General features: G+C 36.3%; 1 protein-coding gene across 1 annotated transcript in view; it reads right to left on the reverse strand.

Annotated features, from left to right (window-relative positions):
- The window catches only part of RIPK2 (receptor interacting serine/threonine kinase 2), a 37,371-nt gene that overhangs the window by 12,665 nt on the left and 3,991 nt on the right, over positions 1–20,715 (reverse strand). The window contains exons 2-6 of the mRNA XM_039346740.1: positions 10,668–10,821; positions 6,628–6,783; positions 5,322–5,476; positions 3,782–3,831; positions 3,274–3,435 (exon numbers count right to left, since the gene is read on the reverse strand). Coding sequence (XP_039202674.1) covers positions 3,274–3,435; positions 3,782–3,831; positions 5,322–5,476; positions 6,628–6,783; positions 10,668–10,821 — 677 coding nt within the window. The remainder of the gene's footprint in view (positions 1–3,273; positions 3,436–3,781; positions 3,832–5,321; positions 5,477–6,627; positions 6,784–10,667; positions 10,822–20,715) is intronic.

The raw sequence follows: 20,715 nt of genomic DNA on the forward strand, positions 1-20,715 counted from the left end.
CTCATGCAGCCGGAACGATCAGCTCCAATGAGGACAAACCACAGGAGGTGGTTGATGATGAACTCTCGCACACCGTTATAGAGGAGGAGGGAAGATCGGAGAGCGGCAGGGTGCGGGAGATCGAGCCGTCACACCCCCTACCCAACGATCCTGAGGACTCCCATGGAACACATGCGAACGCTTTTAACAACGTAAAAAAGGGGAGAACTGAGGAAGAGCGCTGCAACCAGGAGGGGCGCGGCTTGATTGCTGTACACACACCCCCTGGACTGAGTACTCGGAGTAGGACACGCGCAAGACAGCTGGGCATGACAACGAATAAGAGACGACCCCTCCACCTTGCGGAATACCCCTCCACGCTGCACCGGACCCATAGTAACTTACGAGATCATCAGGATGACGGACACATTAAAAACGAAAGTATTGAGACCGGAAATGAATATGATCCTAAAAGTAACAACTGGACAAGATATGGTGGAGAAAGGAATGTAGAATGTGCACTACCACCTGAGCCTAAGGGGAGGTTAGAATATAAAGGCAACCGAAATAACTGCAATTGCCATCTAGCTAATCCGGAGTTGGGAGAATTGGAGACGGATGAGGATAAAAATGCAACCAAAAAGAGAAAAGAAGCACAGGTTAATTGCACACGGCTGAACCAATTAGGCCCGATAACAAGATCGAGGAGCCGGGCGCAGACCTCGACACGCCTATAAAAGACCTTCTCATTCTCTGGCGCGCCAGCCCTGAGGATGCCGGCAGGTGACGGCGAAAGCTTGGCGCTTTTTTAAAACTTTTATAGTTTTAATTTATTAAAAACTTTTATAGTTTTTATTACCCTGGTGTTCATTTTATATTTTCATTATGAATATCCCCAGGGTTCATATTTTTAACCTTTTTAATCGCATATATATATATATATATATATATATATATATATATATATATATATATATATTCGCGATTAAAAAGGTTAAAAATAGGTCTTTGGTTGTTCGGGTTTTCTCGCGTAAAATTGGAAGTGTCTTGGCGACGTTTCGACGAAGTCCCATTCGTCATCTTCAGGCTGGTGTTTTCAGCTTCGTGCTTCGAGCAACAATGTGTGGTCTTAGCTGTTTCTTCCCTTTAACTGGCAGTGGGGGTATGAACTGATTGGGTGGGAGCTTGGCTGTGTTCTGATTGGGTGGAGGTGTGTTGTGATTGGCTAGGGGCTTGGCTGTGCTCTGATTGGCTGGGGGGTTGGCTGTGCTCTGATTGGCTGGGGGGTTGGTTGTGCTCTGATTGGCTGGGGGAGTGTTCTGTTTGGTTGTGCTCAGGTTAGTCTGAGTTGCAGAGGGGTTTAAGATTTTGGGCTGCCTTGCTATTTTTTGGCTTCGCGTTCGTGGTCGTGCCTCCTCTTCATACCCCCACTGGCAGTTAAAAGGAAGAAACAGCTAAGACCACACATTGCTGCTCGAAGCACGAAGCTGAAAACACCAGCCTGAAGATGACGAATGGGACTTCGTCGAAACGTTGCCAAGACACTTCCAATTTTACGCGGGAGAAAACCCGAACAACCAAAGACCTATATATATATATATATATATATATATATATATATATATATATGTATGTATGTATGTATGTATGTATGTATGTATGTATGTATGTATATGTGTGTATGTATATATATATATATATATATATATATATATATATATATATGTATATATATATGTATATATATATGTGTATATATATATATATAAGTGAGAAAAACAGAGTATTAATATAAAAATTGTTCTAGATTTTTCTAAGTCTAGAATACTGACACTTTTCTGATTTGTATGCCAATATAAAATACATGAATATAAGTGGTCCTCAATTTACCACCAGTTGCTTAGCAACTGTTATGACCGACATGAAAAAGGAGGTCCAAGACCTGGATGTGACGTGTTAGTCACATGATTGAACTTTGAGTACTCAACAACATGGTTGCATTTTACGGCCATTATTGTAGCATTTTACCATGGTTTTGCTGAAAATTGGAATTAGCTTCCAGATTTTGGCAAAACTGCACTCATAGCGAGCCTTTATTTTCTTAATGACTGCTGCAAAAAAAAAAAAAAGGCATAAAATGGAGTCAGTTACATGAACAACTATTTTTATGACCATTATGATATATCACTGCAATGATCAGGCTCCACTATAGTCACATATTGAAGATTACCTGTACCTAAGAAGGCAACCAGACTATTTTCTCTGCATTCACCCTGTTTAAATTTAAGTATTAGAATATTTATATCAATTGACTAGAATAATATAGTACCAGATATTTGATTAGTACAAATGTATCTGATATTATTGGATAGTTGTGTTACTATCTGGATGGTCCTAAAGCACTAAACATTTTACAAATAAGGATAATATATGCATCATAAAATTAAAGCAGGCCACAGAAGCCACATGAGATTTGCTAAGTATTGATCGCTTTAATGGTTCAAGAAGAAGTGTTTCACTCAAGCTCACTTGCTTGGAGAATTACCATTTTTATTCCTCCATTTCTAGCAACTGTCTCAGTTTTGAAATTCAGCTGTAAAATGGAAAAAAGAGTAACCATATGCTCACAGGGAGTTTAAAGGGCACAAGGAAGAACTGCTTGACTGAGCAACTTTCAGTGAACAGATAATCTCAAAACCTTCCACTGCAACTGAATCACAAAATAAATATAGGGTTACCTATTAGGTGTATATTCCCCTTAGTCGACAGACCTGTACAAGATTACAATTTTTAACGAAAAAGGTGCTTCAAATTAATTGGTTGTGGATCAAGCATTGGCCCACAATTCCTTAATATGTATTTTTTACATATGTATAACAAGTTTTAATAAAATATGTTTTAATAAGTTCTTTACTAGTGCTACACTACGCCTGTTCCAAAGCATCTTTACCCATTGAATCCAGCTATCTTGTGGTGATGGGGAAGACCCACCCATTGAATCCAGCTAACTTGTGGTGATGGGGTAGCCCTATTTTTATAATGGTAAAATAAAGCTTAAAGGTCAATGAAAATTATACTTAATAACTTTAATATACAAATAAAGCAATCTCAAGTAATCCTTGAGATGCTTTCAGCCATTGAATAGTCTTGAACATTATGTTCAAGTGTGGCTTTTCCTCATTTCAGTAGTTGATGTGGAAAAGAAGTAGTTCAGAAGGTGCAACAAATATCTAACACCAGAGTGTAGCCAGAGTTGCTGCGTTACCTATCATACAGAGCAAACGAGAAACTCACTTGAAAAAGATGGCCTTTCCTCTGGATTAGGTGCCCAAGCAGATTCCATTAAAGACACCATCAATTCTCGGTAAGGAATATCAAGGGGCAAAGTTTCTTCCCCAACATCTGGGCGCTTCCCTCGTGACATGCTAAACATAATTTGCAAGTGATGTATAACATCTGCAAAAGTCAATACATGCATGTATTAGAAATATATGTGCATTTCTTCCAATTCTACAAATTGGAGCACAAGTAGTAAATTCACATTTTAAATTATATTATATTGTGATCTAAACCTAATTTGAAAATGTTAAATGCAAAATATATCACCTCCCCTTCCTACCAATATTCTGCAATACATGGTATTTTACTACAATACAATAGTACAATACAATGCAAGCTTAAGACAAAGGGGAAACAATGGCTTTTTAAAAAAACACTGTTTACATTAATCTTACATTAAACTTAACAGGTTAGTCTATCTCAGCTATTCTTTAACAGAATTAGACAAAGACAAAAATCTGACCTTCGAATGGTTTTTTTCTTGACATCACTTCCCACATAATAATGGCATAACTGTTCCAAACAAAAATGCACGTTAGTATGTATTTTTTAAATTTGTTCATTTTTTCCCCCAAGACAAAATAATTTCAGTAAAATGAAAATATCCCAGATTGTTGTTTTGTGGGAAATCTACATCCCACTCCAACAGCAAAGTAGGAATATTAATATTCAAATATTTTCAGTCACTAGTTGGGACAAGTACCTTTGGTATCTTAAAAAAATAGTAATTTCTTTATATATACAGCATTTGTGTATATAAATAAATACATCATATAGACCTATTACACCTAATACAAATACAGGGATACTTTTTCAAATGTTATTTAAATGTTAACTTTATCAACTGCATTCTTGTATCAGTATATATGACTTACTAGAAATTAAGTAGAATAAATTTTAGGTTTCCATGCTAATTCTCCTCTTATATAGCTGCAAAGGAAAGTTTGGAAGACTTCACATTTATTTTTTATTGAATGCAGCTCCTTTTTGAATAAATTTAGCAAAACTTCCTTCCTTACAAGATATGTCATCTTCAAATCAGAAGCTGACTTCATTCAAGAACAAAGTTTACGATGAACCTTTTTAAAGCTTTTTAAAATTTGAAATGGAAGCAATGTTTTTGAAAATATGCAGGAAGCTGTATTGAAAGAGAACACAAAGCAGAAGTTATTTCAGTAAACCAGAGTTTATTGTGATAGCTGGATTCAGGCTCTTTGGATACGTATCATTGTTTATTGTTACTGTAAATACATGAAGCACTAGGAGCAGCCAAAGTCCTTAAGAAATCTGTAAACTCTATACTTTGACTTACATTGTTAATTAGTTAATATCCCTGTAAAATTTTCAGGTTAGCTTTTCACTAAATTAAAGATGCTTGACCTGCTTTAAGTAACTTGAAAAAGGGTTAAAATGTTCCTTTCAAGAAGCTAGAAATAATGAGTTTGAATTGACATTTTGTGATCCTATTTCACAATAAGATATGTCCGTGTGTGTGTTATTTGAAACTTAGGGATGAATTAGATTTTCCAAGCATATATATAATACAAAGCCTGAGAGAAGATATGTATGAAAAAACTTGAATTATGCAAGCCATAACTGGACAGCATAATTGCTAGCATAGGAACCCATCCTTAAATTGATTCCAGAGACACTTTAAACATTTAATGAAACTGATTCACAAATACTAGATGCAAAAGTCCATTGATTTGTTGACTTCCATTGAATAGAAAAAGAAAGGAAATATATCCCAAACACATAGCTGATTACAAACACCACCAAGAAAACAAATTTTCCTAATAAAAATATGTGCTGACTTTAACCTCGATAGAGAAGTGTCAAATAGTTCTGTGGAGACTGAGACACCAAAATATACAACATTTTGGGCTTTAATCTCATTGCATTTTACATACACTGTCTATAATGCCCGATATGGCTGGTTTTTTTTTTATATTTTGAAAAAATAAGCACACATTGTTCCAAAACTCCGTAACAGAATAACATACCTGTATATATCATGCTTTACACTTGAGCGGATTTTGCTGCCATCATAACATTCAGGTGGTATGTAAATGATGGTCCCTCCCTCAGATATTGATTTATCCCCTTTTGAAAGTGACATGGACACCATGCGCCACTTTGATAAACCAAAATCTGCAATCTGAAAGATAGAAAAGAAGCTTAGGCCACCATGTGCAGCTGAGAGACAAAGGTTTTTAGGTCCATTAAAATATATACTTTGGTCACAGAAGAGCAGAGTTCAAATTTACAAACAGTTTCATGCTTTATGTTGTAAAACTAGAATCACAGTCATCACAACCCTTCTAAAAGTTCTTACTCCGTAAGTGGCAATTTTTACTTCCCCCTTTAAGGCAGAAATACTGCTTTTCTGTATATCAATTACACAAATGAATAAGAAATTTGAAAGGATATTTAATAATTTGCAAACTTCTAAAATATGGTATGTGGAAATATGATGGAAACTGATCTCTTTTGAAATTCAAGAGAGGACTCGGATTAATAGGTTAAAATTAAAAGAGAGGAGATTCACAATGAGTATTAGGAGGAATTTCCTTCTAAGAGCTGTTAAGCAGTGGAATAAAGTCCAGAACAATGGTGGACTCTTCTTGCAGGAGGTTTTCAAACAGTGGTTCAAGCTGCCTGTCAGGGTAGTTTAGTAGATTCCACTCATTAATAATGAGTATGTAAAAAAGGGACAAGGGTTCAAGTTATGAAGTTGTACTTGCCATCTGCTGCAGGTGCCCCTGTACCTCACTGAGCAGGGGATTGGGCTAGATGACTATAAGGATCCACTCAAATAATAAAACTGGGAAAACTGCATTAAAAAATAAACTACTTGAATATATAGCCAACTAAGATGATTTGTTTTTAAATTGGTAAATTCTTTAAATTGGTAAAGAATTTGGGAGTATTCGGTACAAATTTTACTGAAATAAAGTTGTGATTATAGCTTTCCCTTTTTCGTTTAAAAGGATTTAAAACTTTAGCAGCAGAACAGCTTCAAAAGACTTTTGATAGCACTTGGCATAATTTTAGGAAGCTTTTAAAAATAGAACTTGGAACACTCCAAGTGTAAAATGCCCTTTTCTTATATAAAATGCCCTTCTCTTATGTAACATACCCTTCTCTCTCTCTCTCTCTCTCTGATTTTTTTTGCCACCCATCTCATCTAAGGGACTCTTTTCAACATTGATCTGTCTTATCTCCCTTATGTGCAAGATTTTTTTCTGTACTGTAACGTTGCTACCCCTGATTTTTCCACTTCTTCTCTGTAGAAGAGCCCAGCCTTACCTTAACATGGAACTCACTGTCAAGTAAAATATTCTGGGTCTTCAAATCATGGTGCATGAGTGGAGGACTCAGGTTGTGAAGATAATTTACTCCCAAAGCGATTTCATACAAAATGCGATACCTGAGTGACCAAGCAATATCGGGATAGATGTTTTTCTATTTAGAAAAGAGAAAGAACACAACACATGATGATATAGCGAGACAAACTGGAATATTCGAAAGAGCATCTTGAAACTAGCTGATCTACTAGCTTATGTATTTATTTATCCAATTCTAAAACTACCCATCTCCCATCTGGGTACAGTACAGATAAAATATTAAAATGTAAAAACAGTATATAAAATTAATAATAATAATAATAATAATAATAACAACAACAACAACAACAACAAAACAACAATAACAATATTACTACTACTATGATGATGGAAGGGACCATGAAGGTCATCTAGTAAATCCCCTGCTCAGGCAGGAAACCCTATACCAGGGGTGTCAAACTCGCAATGTCATGTGATGTATTGTGATACATTGTGACTTTTTTTCCATTGCCGGCAATGGGGGGGCGTGGTTTTGCCATGACACATTCGGCCTGCGGGCTGGCAGTTTGACACCCCTGTCCTATACCATTTCAGACAAATGGCTATCCAGTCTCTTCTTAAAAAACTTCCAGTGTTGGAGCACTCACAGCTTCTGGAAGCAGGTTATTATTCCACTGATTAATTGTTCTAACTGTCAGGAAATTGGTTAGTTTCCATCTGTTGCTTTTTGTCTTATCTTCAGGTGCTTTGGAGAATAGCTTGACTCTCTCTTCTTTGTAGCAACCCAAGATATTGGAACACTGCTATCATGTCCCCCCCCCCTTGTCTTTCTCTTCATTAAACTAGACATATCCAGTTTCAGCAACCATTCCTTGTATGTTTTAGCTTCCAGTCCCCTAATTATCTTTGTTGCTCTTCTCTGTACTCTTTGTAGAGTCTCAACATCTTTATTACATCGTGGTGACCAAAACTGGATACAGTATTACAAGTGTGGCCTTACCAAGGCATTGTAAAGTGGTATTAACACTTCACGTGATCTTGATTCTATCCCTCTGTAAATACAGCCTAGCACTGTGTTGGCTTTTTTGGCAGCTGCAGAACACTGCTGGCTCATATTTAAGTGATTGTCCACTAGGACTTCAAGATCCCTCTCACAGTTACTACTATTGAGCAAGGTACCACCTATACTATAGCTGTGCATATGTTTTTTCTTGCCTAAATGTAGAACCTTACTTTTCTCACCATTGAATTTCATTTTGTTATATAGCACCAAATGTTCAAGTCTGTCACGATCCTTCTGTATCTTAAGCCTATCTTCTGGAGTGTGGGCTATTCCTGCCAGCTTGGTGTCATCTGCAAATTTGATGAGTTCCCCATCTGTTCCCTCAACCAAATCATTGATGAAGATGTTGAAGACCACTGGGCCAGAACAGAGCCCTGGGGCACCCCACTACACACTCCCCTCAATGTAGATGTGGTTCCATTGAGGACTACATGCTGAGTATGGCTGGTCAGCCAGCTACGAATTCATCTGGTTGTGATGCTATCTAACCCACATTTTTCTATCTTTTCTATTTAAAATAGGCAAGGATGTTAAGATGTTAAAAGTTAATTTTAAAAAGTGGGGGGACCCTTTTCAGAGCACTAACCAGCCCCACAGCTGACTGCTCCTCTGTGAGCTCCAAGCAAAGCAACCGAGCCATGTTTTCAAACCTTTGCAAAAGGTCCACCTCATTTCTGGAGGGAGGATGGAGGAGGCAACACAGAGAAGGCTTTTTTCTGGACCCCACCAGTCAGAATTCTTTAGCTGACAGGTTCACAATATACCTTTCCACTGATTGACAGGATGGGCTGGGCTGTGTAATGGGCTACTATTACGAGACTTGGTAGCAAATATTGCAGGCAAATTCCACCCACAATCAGGAGTTTGATCCTGACTGGCTCAAGGTTGACTCAGCCCTCTCTTCTTCTGAGGTCAGTAAAATGAGGACTCAAATAGTTTGGGCAATATGCTGATATTGTAAAATGCCTACACAGTGTGGGACTTCTGGTTTGCATCGCGACATATCAGGACGGAGGAAGGTAGGAGTCTGCCTTCCATGCCCAATTTCTCCCTGCTGGGGCTCTAAAAAGGGCCTAAAATCATCTCGAAGAGGCGATGAAGAGGAGGGGTTGCCTTGTTCATCATGGTTTTTCTGTTTGATCCAAGGAAAGCCCTCCAAACTGGCAGGGGAAAGACCAGCTACATTTCCGTGGCCAGCCATTAGCTGCTGAGAACCAAAGAAAGAAGAAAGCACTACTTAATACATCGTAAACAGCATGATTGGAACTGGGTGAGAATATTGATCCTTTCTTTACTATTTTACAACTGAATTTCTTGGGAAAGGTTCCCAAGAAGCTAAAAACCTCTGAATGTAAACAGAAGCAGCATTTTAATCTTCTGGGGGACAGAAACATACAATATTGAAGTGGAAGAAAAATAAAGCTACAGTTTCAACAAATTTGAGAACTGAGATAACTGTTAAGATTTTCTCTTTGAAAAAAAACAAACACATTGAGGCGAAATATAAGAAATCAAGCCTTTGTTTTAAGAGTGGAAAATGGACTTTGAATGATATCTAGTGATGGATTTATGGACTATATTTTGCTTTGCTTGGTGATTCCTACCTTGGGAAAACAGTTGCTGGTAATAAAGGAAAATATTTTGCCATACTTATCATCCTGACCTTCTTGGATTATAAATACCTACTGATCTTGGACTTTTTAACTTCAAGAGCTAGTGGGACAGAAAGCGACTTGGCAAAGAAAGAAAGCGAGAATCAGATTTAAAAAACAGAAGATTTGACCTTTTAGAGGGGGCATTATATGTTTAAATACTTCTTTGAATAAGATTAAAAGAACGGAAGACTTTTAGATATAATTACACTGTTATAATGAAAGATATGATTTAGAATTAAGATAACATTGTCCCCTCTTTTTTGATATATAAATGTAATTAATATTGAGAAAATCATGATTTATAAAGATATTTCAAATACTGATGGAAATTAAACTTTAACAAGAGCACGAAAAACAGGATACTGATTAATGAATTGATATTATTGATTTATGAATTGATATTATTGTTATTTATATGATATTAGTAAAATATGATGAAGATGCTTATATCTAACACTATACATTAACAGTACCAAAAATTGCAAAGGTGCAATGAAGGGAAAATGGAAAAAATATGGAGAAGAAAGGAGGATCAGGGGAAAAAATACTGGATTGTGTAGTACTGAACAGATTTATACTGAAGAAGTTAATGTTAAATATTTGAACCCAGACAACATGTTGTTTACTAAGCATTAAAGACTGTAATTTTTAAAAATTAATAGAACTTTTACAAAAAAAATAAAGTAAAAGGCCTAGACAGTGCTGTAAAGGACTATAGAGTGATACAGAAGTCTAAGTGCTATTACTATTGCTATTGTCAAGATAACCTGTGTTCCTTAACGCTTGGTGAAGAATTGACCTGAACTAGATAGCACCTTCATCTTTTACCAATTGCCCACAGTTTATTTATATACACAATAACTAAAACTACACAATTAAAAATTAATAAAATTAATTACACAACTAAAACTATTTCATATTCATTCTCAATCTATAACAATATTTTGACTCTAATAAAGAAAACGTATAAGTTCTGGAGAATGGCTATATTCAGTAGCTTTTTAGAGGCTCTCTAAAAGCACTTATCACTCCATATCAATGCATGAAGATGGGAAACTTGTTCTCAAATTGCCCCTTTCTGGATTAAGACACAACATTGGTTAGAACATGTGCTCTTCTTCTTTCTGAAGCATTAACTGAGTATTTCTCAACTTTAGCAATTACAAAAAAATGTGCACTTCAATTCCCAGAATTCCCCAGCAAGTATGAGTTTCTGAGATTGGTTCCCAAACACTTCCTTATTTTAAAATTAATATTACAGTTATTACAGTTGTTCACACTTACCTCATATAAAAGTTGGTTCAGTGATCCATTAGGCATATATTCTGTCACAATACCAAGAAACTGAGGTTCATTGCAAATTCCTAAAATTGGTAGAATGTAACTGAATCTTGCCTGATGTAAAATTTCAGCTTCTTTTAAGAGACTGTCTCTCTCACTACAAGAATAAATGGCAAAACAATAGTCAAATTTACTTATCTTCCAGATAATAGACTTAAAATATACACTGTGGAAAGACATGGTTAAAGAAAAAGAATAAAAATCTTGTTTACATATTAATTTATTTACATGCGCCCATTCTTTTTGCATCTTTCACCAGCTGCTGAAGTCAAAATATACAGCTGTTTTCAATTCTATTCCCAGATTTTCCATTTTGAAGCTAGTTTTACTTTTGCTAGTCATTCTGTGTAATATAGCAAATTATATTTTCTATAGCTTCATGGATTTTTACCTTAAAATCAGTCCTAGCAAGTTTCTTCAGATGTTAAGATAATTTAGAATTTTAAAGAGGGACCAAATCATAGCATGAATTTCTGCTTCCACTTTAGGTGTGAATAAAGGGTGCAATTTGAAAATGTTAGCTTCTTATTTGTATTTCCATAATTATTCAACTACTGTATGTTTTATTAAAATAAGCTGGTTGCAAACTAAATAAGAATGCTCATAAAACCAGTTAGGGATAACTAGTTTTTTTTTTTTACATAATGCTAAAGAGTACCTACAAGATAGCTGCATCTTGTTTCTGTGATGAAAACTAAGTTTCTCTTCTTTGCAGGAACTAGCACCTTGGCTCTAATAAAGACATCCAAATTCTAATTATCTTCTGATAGTCGTTTCACATCTCCAATTCATCTGACATGGTGACCATATCTGGGCTGCAAAATCTAGATCATGAATAAATTCAGCAAAGAGAACCATCTTTACTGCCTTCTACTGGTTGTTTGGATTTTTTCCAGTCTAGACATAATAATATCAACCATACTACAAGGCAGTGTACAGGTGAGCTTGTGCCATTATCTAGTAGGGCAGCTGAGTATAATCCTCAAAACTAGACCTTTGTAATTCAGAATACAAAAATATATACTGTTAAGACTCAAGAAAAAGCAGTAATGCCTTTAGAAACATATGCATTAGGTTGAAAGATCACAGATGTTAAGGCTATGCTGGAACTGTGCCAAAAATGATAGTCTAGGAAATAGTTAATATAATAAGAGTTGTGGTAAACAAAAAAGGAATCTTACACTCAAATTAAGGAAGTATTAAAACAGCATTTCTTAGTCTAGACATAATAGTGTCTTTTAAAAATTGCAAAGGTTCTGTATATCATTTACAAAAATATTTTCCCCAAAGGGAAATCCGTAAGTAGAGACTAGATCAGGGGTTCTCAACCTTGGCAACTTTAAGACTTGTGGACTTCAATACCCAGAATTCTTCAGCTGGCTGAGGAATTCTGGGAGTTGAAGTCCACAAGTCTTAAAGTTGCCAAGGTTGAAAACTCCTGGACTAGACTATATATGATGATGCTTCAGAAATGCTTTAAGAAACCAGTATATGAGACACACCTTTTAATTTTGTACACCCACCTCATTTCCATAGATGGAATCTACAAATTTGGCCACCACCACAAAACCAAAACTTGTGTACAGTTGAAGAAAAAAGAAAGAATCACAGAAGTGAATCATTCCAAACTATAACATTCAGCATTACGGCAGGGGAAGTAAGCCTTTCATTAACCAAAACCAAATTGTGAAAGTAAAAGTAAAGTCTTCCTTATCTGAATTAATGTTACCACTATTTTAATTTTCAAAATATTGCAAGCCAGTAATTAACTTGTTTGATTGAAGTTTTGATTCTTTTCAACTGAAGGCCGAAATATAGCCTGTGTCAAGCATGAGAAATCAGGAAATCCAGGCAGTTCAAATGAATGTAAAGGTTTCTTGTAAGCTTAAGCTCTCTACAAGAATCTGAATTACTAATTGTCAAAGCAAATTGGCGGTAGATAAGAGTCAATGGAATTCAAGGTGGGCTGGACTTAGATCTCTTGTGGGTGCAAAGGGACTTGAAACTGATGATATGTTTGACCTCTCCCTCAGGCTCAGCCTGTCATCTCCCACAGCAGCTTTATATTCTCTATGTCTGTTTGGAGAATTTTGGGGGGAGAAACTCCAACTACATGTCAATATCCAATTCAAGAATCCAAATAAAACTCCAGGTTCATTCCATTCCCAAAAATCTTAGTTTATTGAATATACTGCATGGTAATGTCAAAGCAAAACTAACTCTGAGATTCCCAGACATAGAATTAAACAATAATTTCTCCAACCAAAGCTCCAACCTCTCATGTAGTCCATATAAACAATTTCACTTTGTTATGTGAACCGTCTGCTTTCTCTCCATACCTGCTACGGTGTCCTTGGAAAGGTTTCAAGCTCTCAGTCTTCAGCGGAATCATAGAGGTTTTGTTTCTCCATCTAATCCATTCTAAAGCAACACCCCTCTCTTACTCTAATGGCAAGTTGAAACAAAGAGGCACATAGTTGCCAAAGTTTTATTAGCGACATTACACTTATTTCCCCTCCCTTATGTGTGTGTGTGTGTGTGTGTGTGTGTGTGTGTGTGTGTGTAAACAAAATCTGGGCAATGTCCCAGATTTTATCATTAGATTGTCCTAATTCCCCAACATTTATCAATGACCTTCTTATCCAGTCAACGTTTGAACTAGAATGACACTTTTTGTTCATGTCATACTTTTTTGAGATAGGCAGGTGAGCCTTTGCCCAGGGATCCTCATTCGTAAGATAAGTACCAGCAAAGAGTTGAACCCAGGTATCCCACAAAGGTGGCACTCTAACATATGTTGTACTATCTAGCCACTCACCAGAAGACAGCATTGATGATAGAGCAGTGCCAAGTAACAGTAATATCAAGAGAAAAAAGTATGAGAAGCTGGAGAAATACCAGGATTTGAAGGAGGAATGAGAGAGCATTTGGAAAATAAAGGCCAAAGTAGTCCCAATGGTGCACTCGAGGAGCACTCAATACTATAACTCTTAAGCTGGGAAGTAGCTCCAACACATCCTAGGAATAACATCAAAGTTCTCTGTCCAAAAGAGTGCAGTGTTAAGGACAGATAAGATCCTGAGCAGAACCTTCAAACTCCCAGGCCATTGGTAGAGTGACCATGATTGAGGATAAGAAGGGAATTTTTATACATTTATCTAGAGAAAGAAAGTATGAGTGAGATAAATATATTCCCAAATGTATTCTTCTGGCAAGCAAACAAATTAGGTAAACAAAATTGGAAAATTTGAAGTCTAACAAATTTGAAAGTTGCTAGTGAAGAGGCTATTGAATGTAACCATTTATAGATGAAGACTAAAAAACAATCAAGCCAATGAATTGGATTTGAAGTGGGCTTTGTTTAATGCAAAGGGCATAATCCTGGGAACTGCAAATTATTATTCATTAGAATATTATAAACAAAAGCATGAGAAATTGACACACCAATCCATATAGAAAACTGCTGTTGGTTTTCTATGTTTCTAAGTTTCTAATTACATTTCAAGAGGGAGGCAATATTTTTCCTTTAGGAAGAGATTCATTATCTGCTCCTCCCAAAAAGTCACATTTCACTGTCTGGAAAATGTCTAGAGTTCCCCTTTTGCAAATTTTACAACAGTCTTACTAGAGAAGAATGCATGAGTCATACACATGGTTGTCCTGTCATTTCTTCACAAAGGCTGGGACTATTCTCAGAATACAGCTTTGCTGTTAATAATTTATCAGAAGGCAAATAATCTTCCTAAAACTTCAAAACAAATAGACCCAATTCTTAGGTGTAGCCACCTAAACTATCTCTGAAGGCTATCACAAAGTGCAATTTTGAAAACCAAAAAAAGTTAATTGGAATAATCATACATATTGTATTCTGATTAAATCTAGTTTATTTATTTGTTTTTGTTTTTAGTCTGCTGGTTGTTAGTTACAAAATGCCCCCACTTAAATGTCAGAAAGTTACATGTGCCTTTTAAATAAGGCTATCATCCTTTCATAACTGGGTGGGAATTTGAAAGCCAGAGTGACTAGCACTCATTCTGAGGAGTGTTTAAATTTTCAGAAACACAAATTCTCTTGAATCTGATGACTACATTAGCTTATCCAGGTGGTTTTCTTAACAATAAGACAAACATGAGTTGTCATTGCCCTTTCTCAGAATGATAAAAACAAAAACAAAACCTTTCTAGTTCAGTTTTGTCTTGATAGTTCCCATATAGCAATTTGAAGAGCAGCAAGGTGCTGCTATCTGCACTTTCCCTCCAAAAACAAAAGCACGCCTGTTTTCAGCGTTCAGAATCCACCCCTCCCAATGCTTATCCCAGCAGGCTTCATTCTGGGGAAGGGTATAGGATTGGGAAAGCAAAAGAGCAAAATGGGTGCGTTAGCTATTATATGGGTTTAAAGTGATTGCTTTAATACTTAAATATTTTCACTTTGCAATAAAAGAAGTCCTGTCTCTGCCCATTTTTTCATCACATGCTGCATTAAGAAAAAATTGCATACCTTCATAATTACTTTAGGGAATGCTTAATATTAGGGATCTGCAGTATTGTATTAAAGTCTGTTTAAATTGGCCTAGTACTAGCTCATGTGATCTTTCTGGCTTTATTTATTTATTTAGAAAATGTATATCGGCTGCCCGTTTTAAGTACATTTGCAAAAAAAAAAAAAATCCACATAAAAGAAATCCAAAACTAGATAAAATTAAAATAATCCAAATATATTAAAAAAAACCCTACAGGGTAACAAGTAACTTGCAAATGGGAAAGCCTAATATCCCAATTCTAAAACCTAAGGAAAAAGACAGATCGTAGCAGCCTTCTGATGGCCAAGAGAGTTAGAGCTGAGGGAAGTTAGTCCAGAGAAGGCAATATTAAAAGGGCAGAAAAATATATTTTTCCTCAAAAGGATTTTTAAAATCAAAAACCAACCCTGGCCTCATCTCTTTGCCCCAAGCAGTAGCCAGCCCTATACAAATGCAGATGTAAAACCATCAGAAAGTTGGAGCCAGAGAAGGCTAGAGGGGGTATAAAAACCTACTGCCCATGTGCTCAGCTCCTTCTTCTTCCCTCTGCTCTTTCTTGCAAGAACCATCTTTCTGCCTCTTCAATAAACTGTAACCTTCTTCCCAACGAGTCACCATGTTGCATATTTATTCCTGGCTTGGATGAATCAGGATGAAGACCTTACTTCTGACAGAGCCAAGAAAATAATTATCTTCTCAAAGCACAAATTGTGCTTGATTGATTTTAAATGAATTGATTCTTTTTCAATTCTTATTCTTTTCTTACTCAACTTATTCTTTTCTTACTACTCAATTCTTATTCAATACTTATTCTAACACTTTTGTTTTTATTGGGGAAAAATATCATTATGTTAATCTCTACCTTCAATAAGTTTAAAGTAAAGAGATGGGACCCTACTAAAATAAAGAAGCACAAACTCTGTGCATTGGTGATTTTCTTTTGTTACCAGGTTCTTTCATTACACATGTAGCTTCTGTCTTGCCCCCAATACCTGTCAGCCTGATTTTTATTTCCTTAGGGTGCTCAGCAACCAGGTACACATACGTTGATTGTATCTTGGCTCTATTCCCTTATCTTTAAATCAAAATATTTTGCTGTTAGCATGAGCAAACACTAGGCCAGGGGTAGGCAACCTTGGCTCTTTATGACTCGTGGACTTCAACTCCCAGAATTCCTGAGCCAGCCATGCTGAGGGTAAAGGGAGAGGTTTCCAAGCTGAGCCATGCTGGCTCAGGAAGTCTGAGAGTTGAAGTCCACGAATCATAAAAGAGCCAAGGTTGCCTACCCCTGCACTAGGCCATCACAAAATGCTTTGATTCATCTTGGGGAGGCAGAATTGAGTTCATGTTTGTTATTAACAGAAACATGGCTCTGTCTTAAATGATAATGCAGGACATGGCTTCTCCTCTGGAAATCAGAGCAGCAATCCCAAGAGGAACCCCCCAAGAGGAAGCAAACTGTCTTTAATATATTCATGAACTATAAATAGAACCATAAGGGACTAAGAGTGAAATTAAGGTGTCTGTGTGTCCTCAAGTCAGTTTCTCGCTCCTGACCACTACTAGGAAAAGTCCCTGCAGTTTTCTTCGCAAGATTTCAGAAGTGGTTTGCTATTACCCTCTTCCTAGGGCTGAGAGAGAGTGACAGGCCCAAGGTTACCCAGATGATTTCATAGCTAAGATGGGACTCATGGACTCCTACTTTCAAGCCTAATACCTTAACCACTACACCAAATTGGCTCTTCAGTTTATTAACTGAATTAAGAGGAAATATAGAAAATAAAAGTGGTGATACTTCTATTTATTAAAAAAATAAATAAAGACCAGCTGATAATAGAAATAAAAATTAACATCTGTAGTGCAGTTAAAACACACACACACACACACATACACACACACACACACACACACACATTGCAAGTTGATCTGAGTTTCGGAAAGTGGTACTGAACTTTCAGGTGAATTGTACATTATTATCTATCATTTTGCGCTGAGCAAGAATGATCGCTTCCAATTTTATTATTATTCTACCTTGTTCACTACTAAGCAAAGCATTTGTACTAAACAGGATTGGGTATTCAATTTATAGGATTGCTTTTTTATTGTCTACTACTCTTTCTACACTGCATCCAGCCTTGCCTCATTTCTTCTTCATCTAGATGCATCAGCTAGTTAACTAGAGAGAACTTTTGGTTATTGTAGTCCATTAGCCTTTGAATATATCTCTTTGCCAGCTTAGAAACAAAATTTTTGTTAAGGAAATTATAGTACAAAGAAATCAAATAAAAGTTTATGTTCTATAGATGACCAGAAAACATTCTTGATTACACAGATTCAACCTGAATAAATATGGAATGCGATTAGATTTCAACATATATCAAATTAATCTTATCAAGATTCCAGCCCTTAACATGTGTTGATTTATTTCTTGCTTTATTCCACTTTTCTGCTGATGACAATCAGTCCACTGATGATTCTGCCTTAGATTGTTTAAGCTCCTCTCTCTTTTTTGGCCTACAATTTTTACATATGCGTATACCATTATATTCCTCCAAGTCTATATAGTAATTGAACAATATAATTGGAAGCAATGCTGATTTTACCTTTTTGTAGTTCCTTGTACTAACGAGAAGTAGTTTTACAAATACAGGCATGTTAGATTATTTCTCAAAACTGTAGTTCTAATCTGACAATATTTGTAGAAGTAGTCCACATCTCAATTTCCAAAGGTAGGCAGTGTGTTAACATATTGTATAAGTATTTTTTACCACATGTCTTGAAAGGAGGTAATTCCTAGTTAGCAGGCCTTATGTGTTAGTATTTTAGAAAGTGTTCTGGCTAGAGATTTGATCAGATATCGTACAATTTGGATAAGTTCTGCCATTTAGCGAAACCAAAAACATTAGGAGTGCCTGACTTTATATTAACCAAGAAGGAAATTGTAATTGAGGAAGTAGAAGTAGCAAAAACCTGGCGAAATGTTGGCATTCTTGATTTAATGAAAACTAAACCTGAATAAAATGGAACCAATATTTCTGACTTCAAAAGCAGAGATTTTGAGTATGATGTGTAGAATTCCATGACAAATAGGAAAAGTTGCCTTCAATAGGTGAGCAATAAAATAAGGCCATGCAAAATATTCAAAATGGACACCTCACAAGCTAGTTTAGTACAACTGAACACATCTTGCTGAACATTTAGATATATAATCAGGAAATGTACATGTACATATTACTGAGACATTCTTCCAAGCAACTGTACAAGCCTAAGACTAAAAAGAAAATTGGAAAGAAATGGAGGATAACAAAATGATACTCAGTAAAATGTGCAAGAACATTAATGGAGATTTCAAAGCAATGAGGACGTATTTAAGAGATTGTAAGAAAGCCATCTTTTCAAGGAAGAGTTTACAGGAAGCGAAGATGTGGTGTCAGGAAATTTCTAGCCCAGAAGGAGCTAAGACTGGCAGAGGATGCTATGAACATCAGAAAGATTTCCAAATTATGAACAGATTAAAGTGAATTAGGAGGAAAAACTCAGTATACTAGTTCAGGGATCCCTAACCCTAGGCTATTACCAAGCCGTGTAAGCAGTGGGTGAACCGGCAAAGCTCCATTTATGCAAGTGGCGGGTACAGACGCAAAACCATCCCCTCCCCCTCCCCGCTGCCACCAGTCCACAGAGACGGAAAGAACTGGCTACTTAATGAAGAACTTTAAATAAGTAACACAGGTAACAGAAAGACTCCTTATTTTCAGTTAGTTTAAGGATTTAGATTAAATCTTTAAAGTCAGATGAATTACATCCTAGGATATGAATTGCTAGAGAACCCGAATGGAAGTGCCAATGGGAATAGGAAGTGTGCCATTTCCTTGGCAGCCTAAAATTCAGCAGGCCTTTATCCCTTTAACTTTCTGTAAAACCTTAAAGACCTGATTCTCCCCCCCCCCCAAAAAAAAAGCATTAGGGGATTAGATAAAGATATGTTTGTATGGATTGGAGCCCGGTTTTGTTTTTACTTTTTAAAATATTTTTTATGCTTTGAGTTTGTTTTACCGTTTTAAAAATAATTTTACTGAGGGCCACACAGAGTTATATAAGTGACTATATAAATGTTTAAAACAAACAAGCACATTTGCTAATAACATATGCCACACAACTGGAGAAAGCTGTTTTCTTTATTTTTAGATATGAAAATAATAAGGATCCAGGGACCACAGATCACCTAATCTGGTAATAATACACGGAATAATACTAAAGCAAATTACAAAGATTATAAATATTACAAATCTATAACCATTTTGAAAACAACGGTTATATTACCACAAGCCAGCAAAGATTTTGACAATAACCAGACTTGTTTTGTTGTTGTTGGACAGTTCTTGTTTATATTGTGGGAATGCTCTAGGTTTAAGTATAACTTGATTTCAGCAAAACATCTGACAAAGTACCCCATGATATGCTATAAAAGTAAAGGTTTCTCTTCCCAGTTGTGTCCGACTCAAGGTAGTGGTGCTCATCTTTGTTTCCTAGCTGAGGGAGCCAGCATTGTCTGAAGACACTTCCATGATTATGTGGGTAGCGTGGCTATACGCAAAGGTGCATGGAACACTGTTACCTTCCACTGAAGTGGTACCTATTTATCTACTTGCATTTGCATGCTTTTGAACTGCTACCTTGGCAGGAGCTGGAACAAGAGAGGAACCTCACTCTATCACATGGGGTCTCGAACTGCCAACCTTCCAGTTGATGGCCAGCCTTTTAACCACTAGGCCACCACGACCTATCATATGCTATATGGCATGACAATTAGCTGGACACAACAGTTAGCTAAAAAATCATGCTGAAAGAGTGCTTATATCAGACACGGGAAACCAAGAACAAAATGTATAAACATTCAAAGCAGTTTCTTTATTCCGTGTTCAGGTACAAACAAAATCTTAATAGACTCAAGCATGCTCTGTTAACTGTAAACCAAAAATGCTGAGAAGAAATTAGGGAAGATCCCTCCTGGGCCACTTCCTGAATAGCAACAATTCAAGGCTGCTCATATTTTTCTTTATGTCCCCATCTCACAGCTCAATGCCAGATTCCATCACATCTCGATAGAGATTTCTTATAAATGATCACTGACTTAAATATCACAAAGTTCAGTCTGACTCAACTAAAAATAAGCTTATTAATATTGACAATGAAACAAAACTGGTTAAGATAACTAAATACAGAGAGAAAATTCAAAAGATGTTGATAGAGTAAATAAATGGCTGAGAAAAGAACGAAATTCAAAGAGACAAATGCAATTTTCTTCACCTAGGCTAGGGCAATCAAATCTGAATGTAAATGGGATGGAGGCTATCTAGCTTGGCAACAGTAATTCTTTAAAAAAAACAAAAACAAACCTGGAACAAGCATTACAAACTGAACTTATTGGATATGATAGGACTGCAAAAATGCCAAAGGTAATTTTAG

Source organism: Crotalus tigris, unplaced genomic scaffold (assembly GCF_016545835.1).
Source record: "Crotalus tigris isolate CLP2741 ecotype Arizona unplaced genomic scaffold, ASM1654583v1 scf7180000018017.554538, whole genome shotgun sequence".
Taxonomy (NCBI): Eukaryota; Metazoa; Chordata; class Lepidosauria; order Squamata; family Viperidae; genus Crotalus; species Crotalus tigris.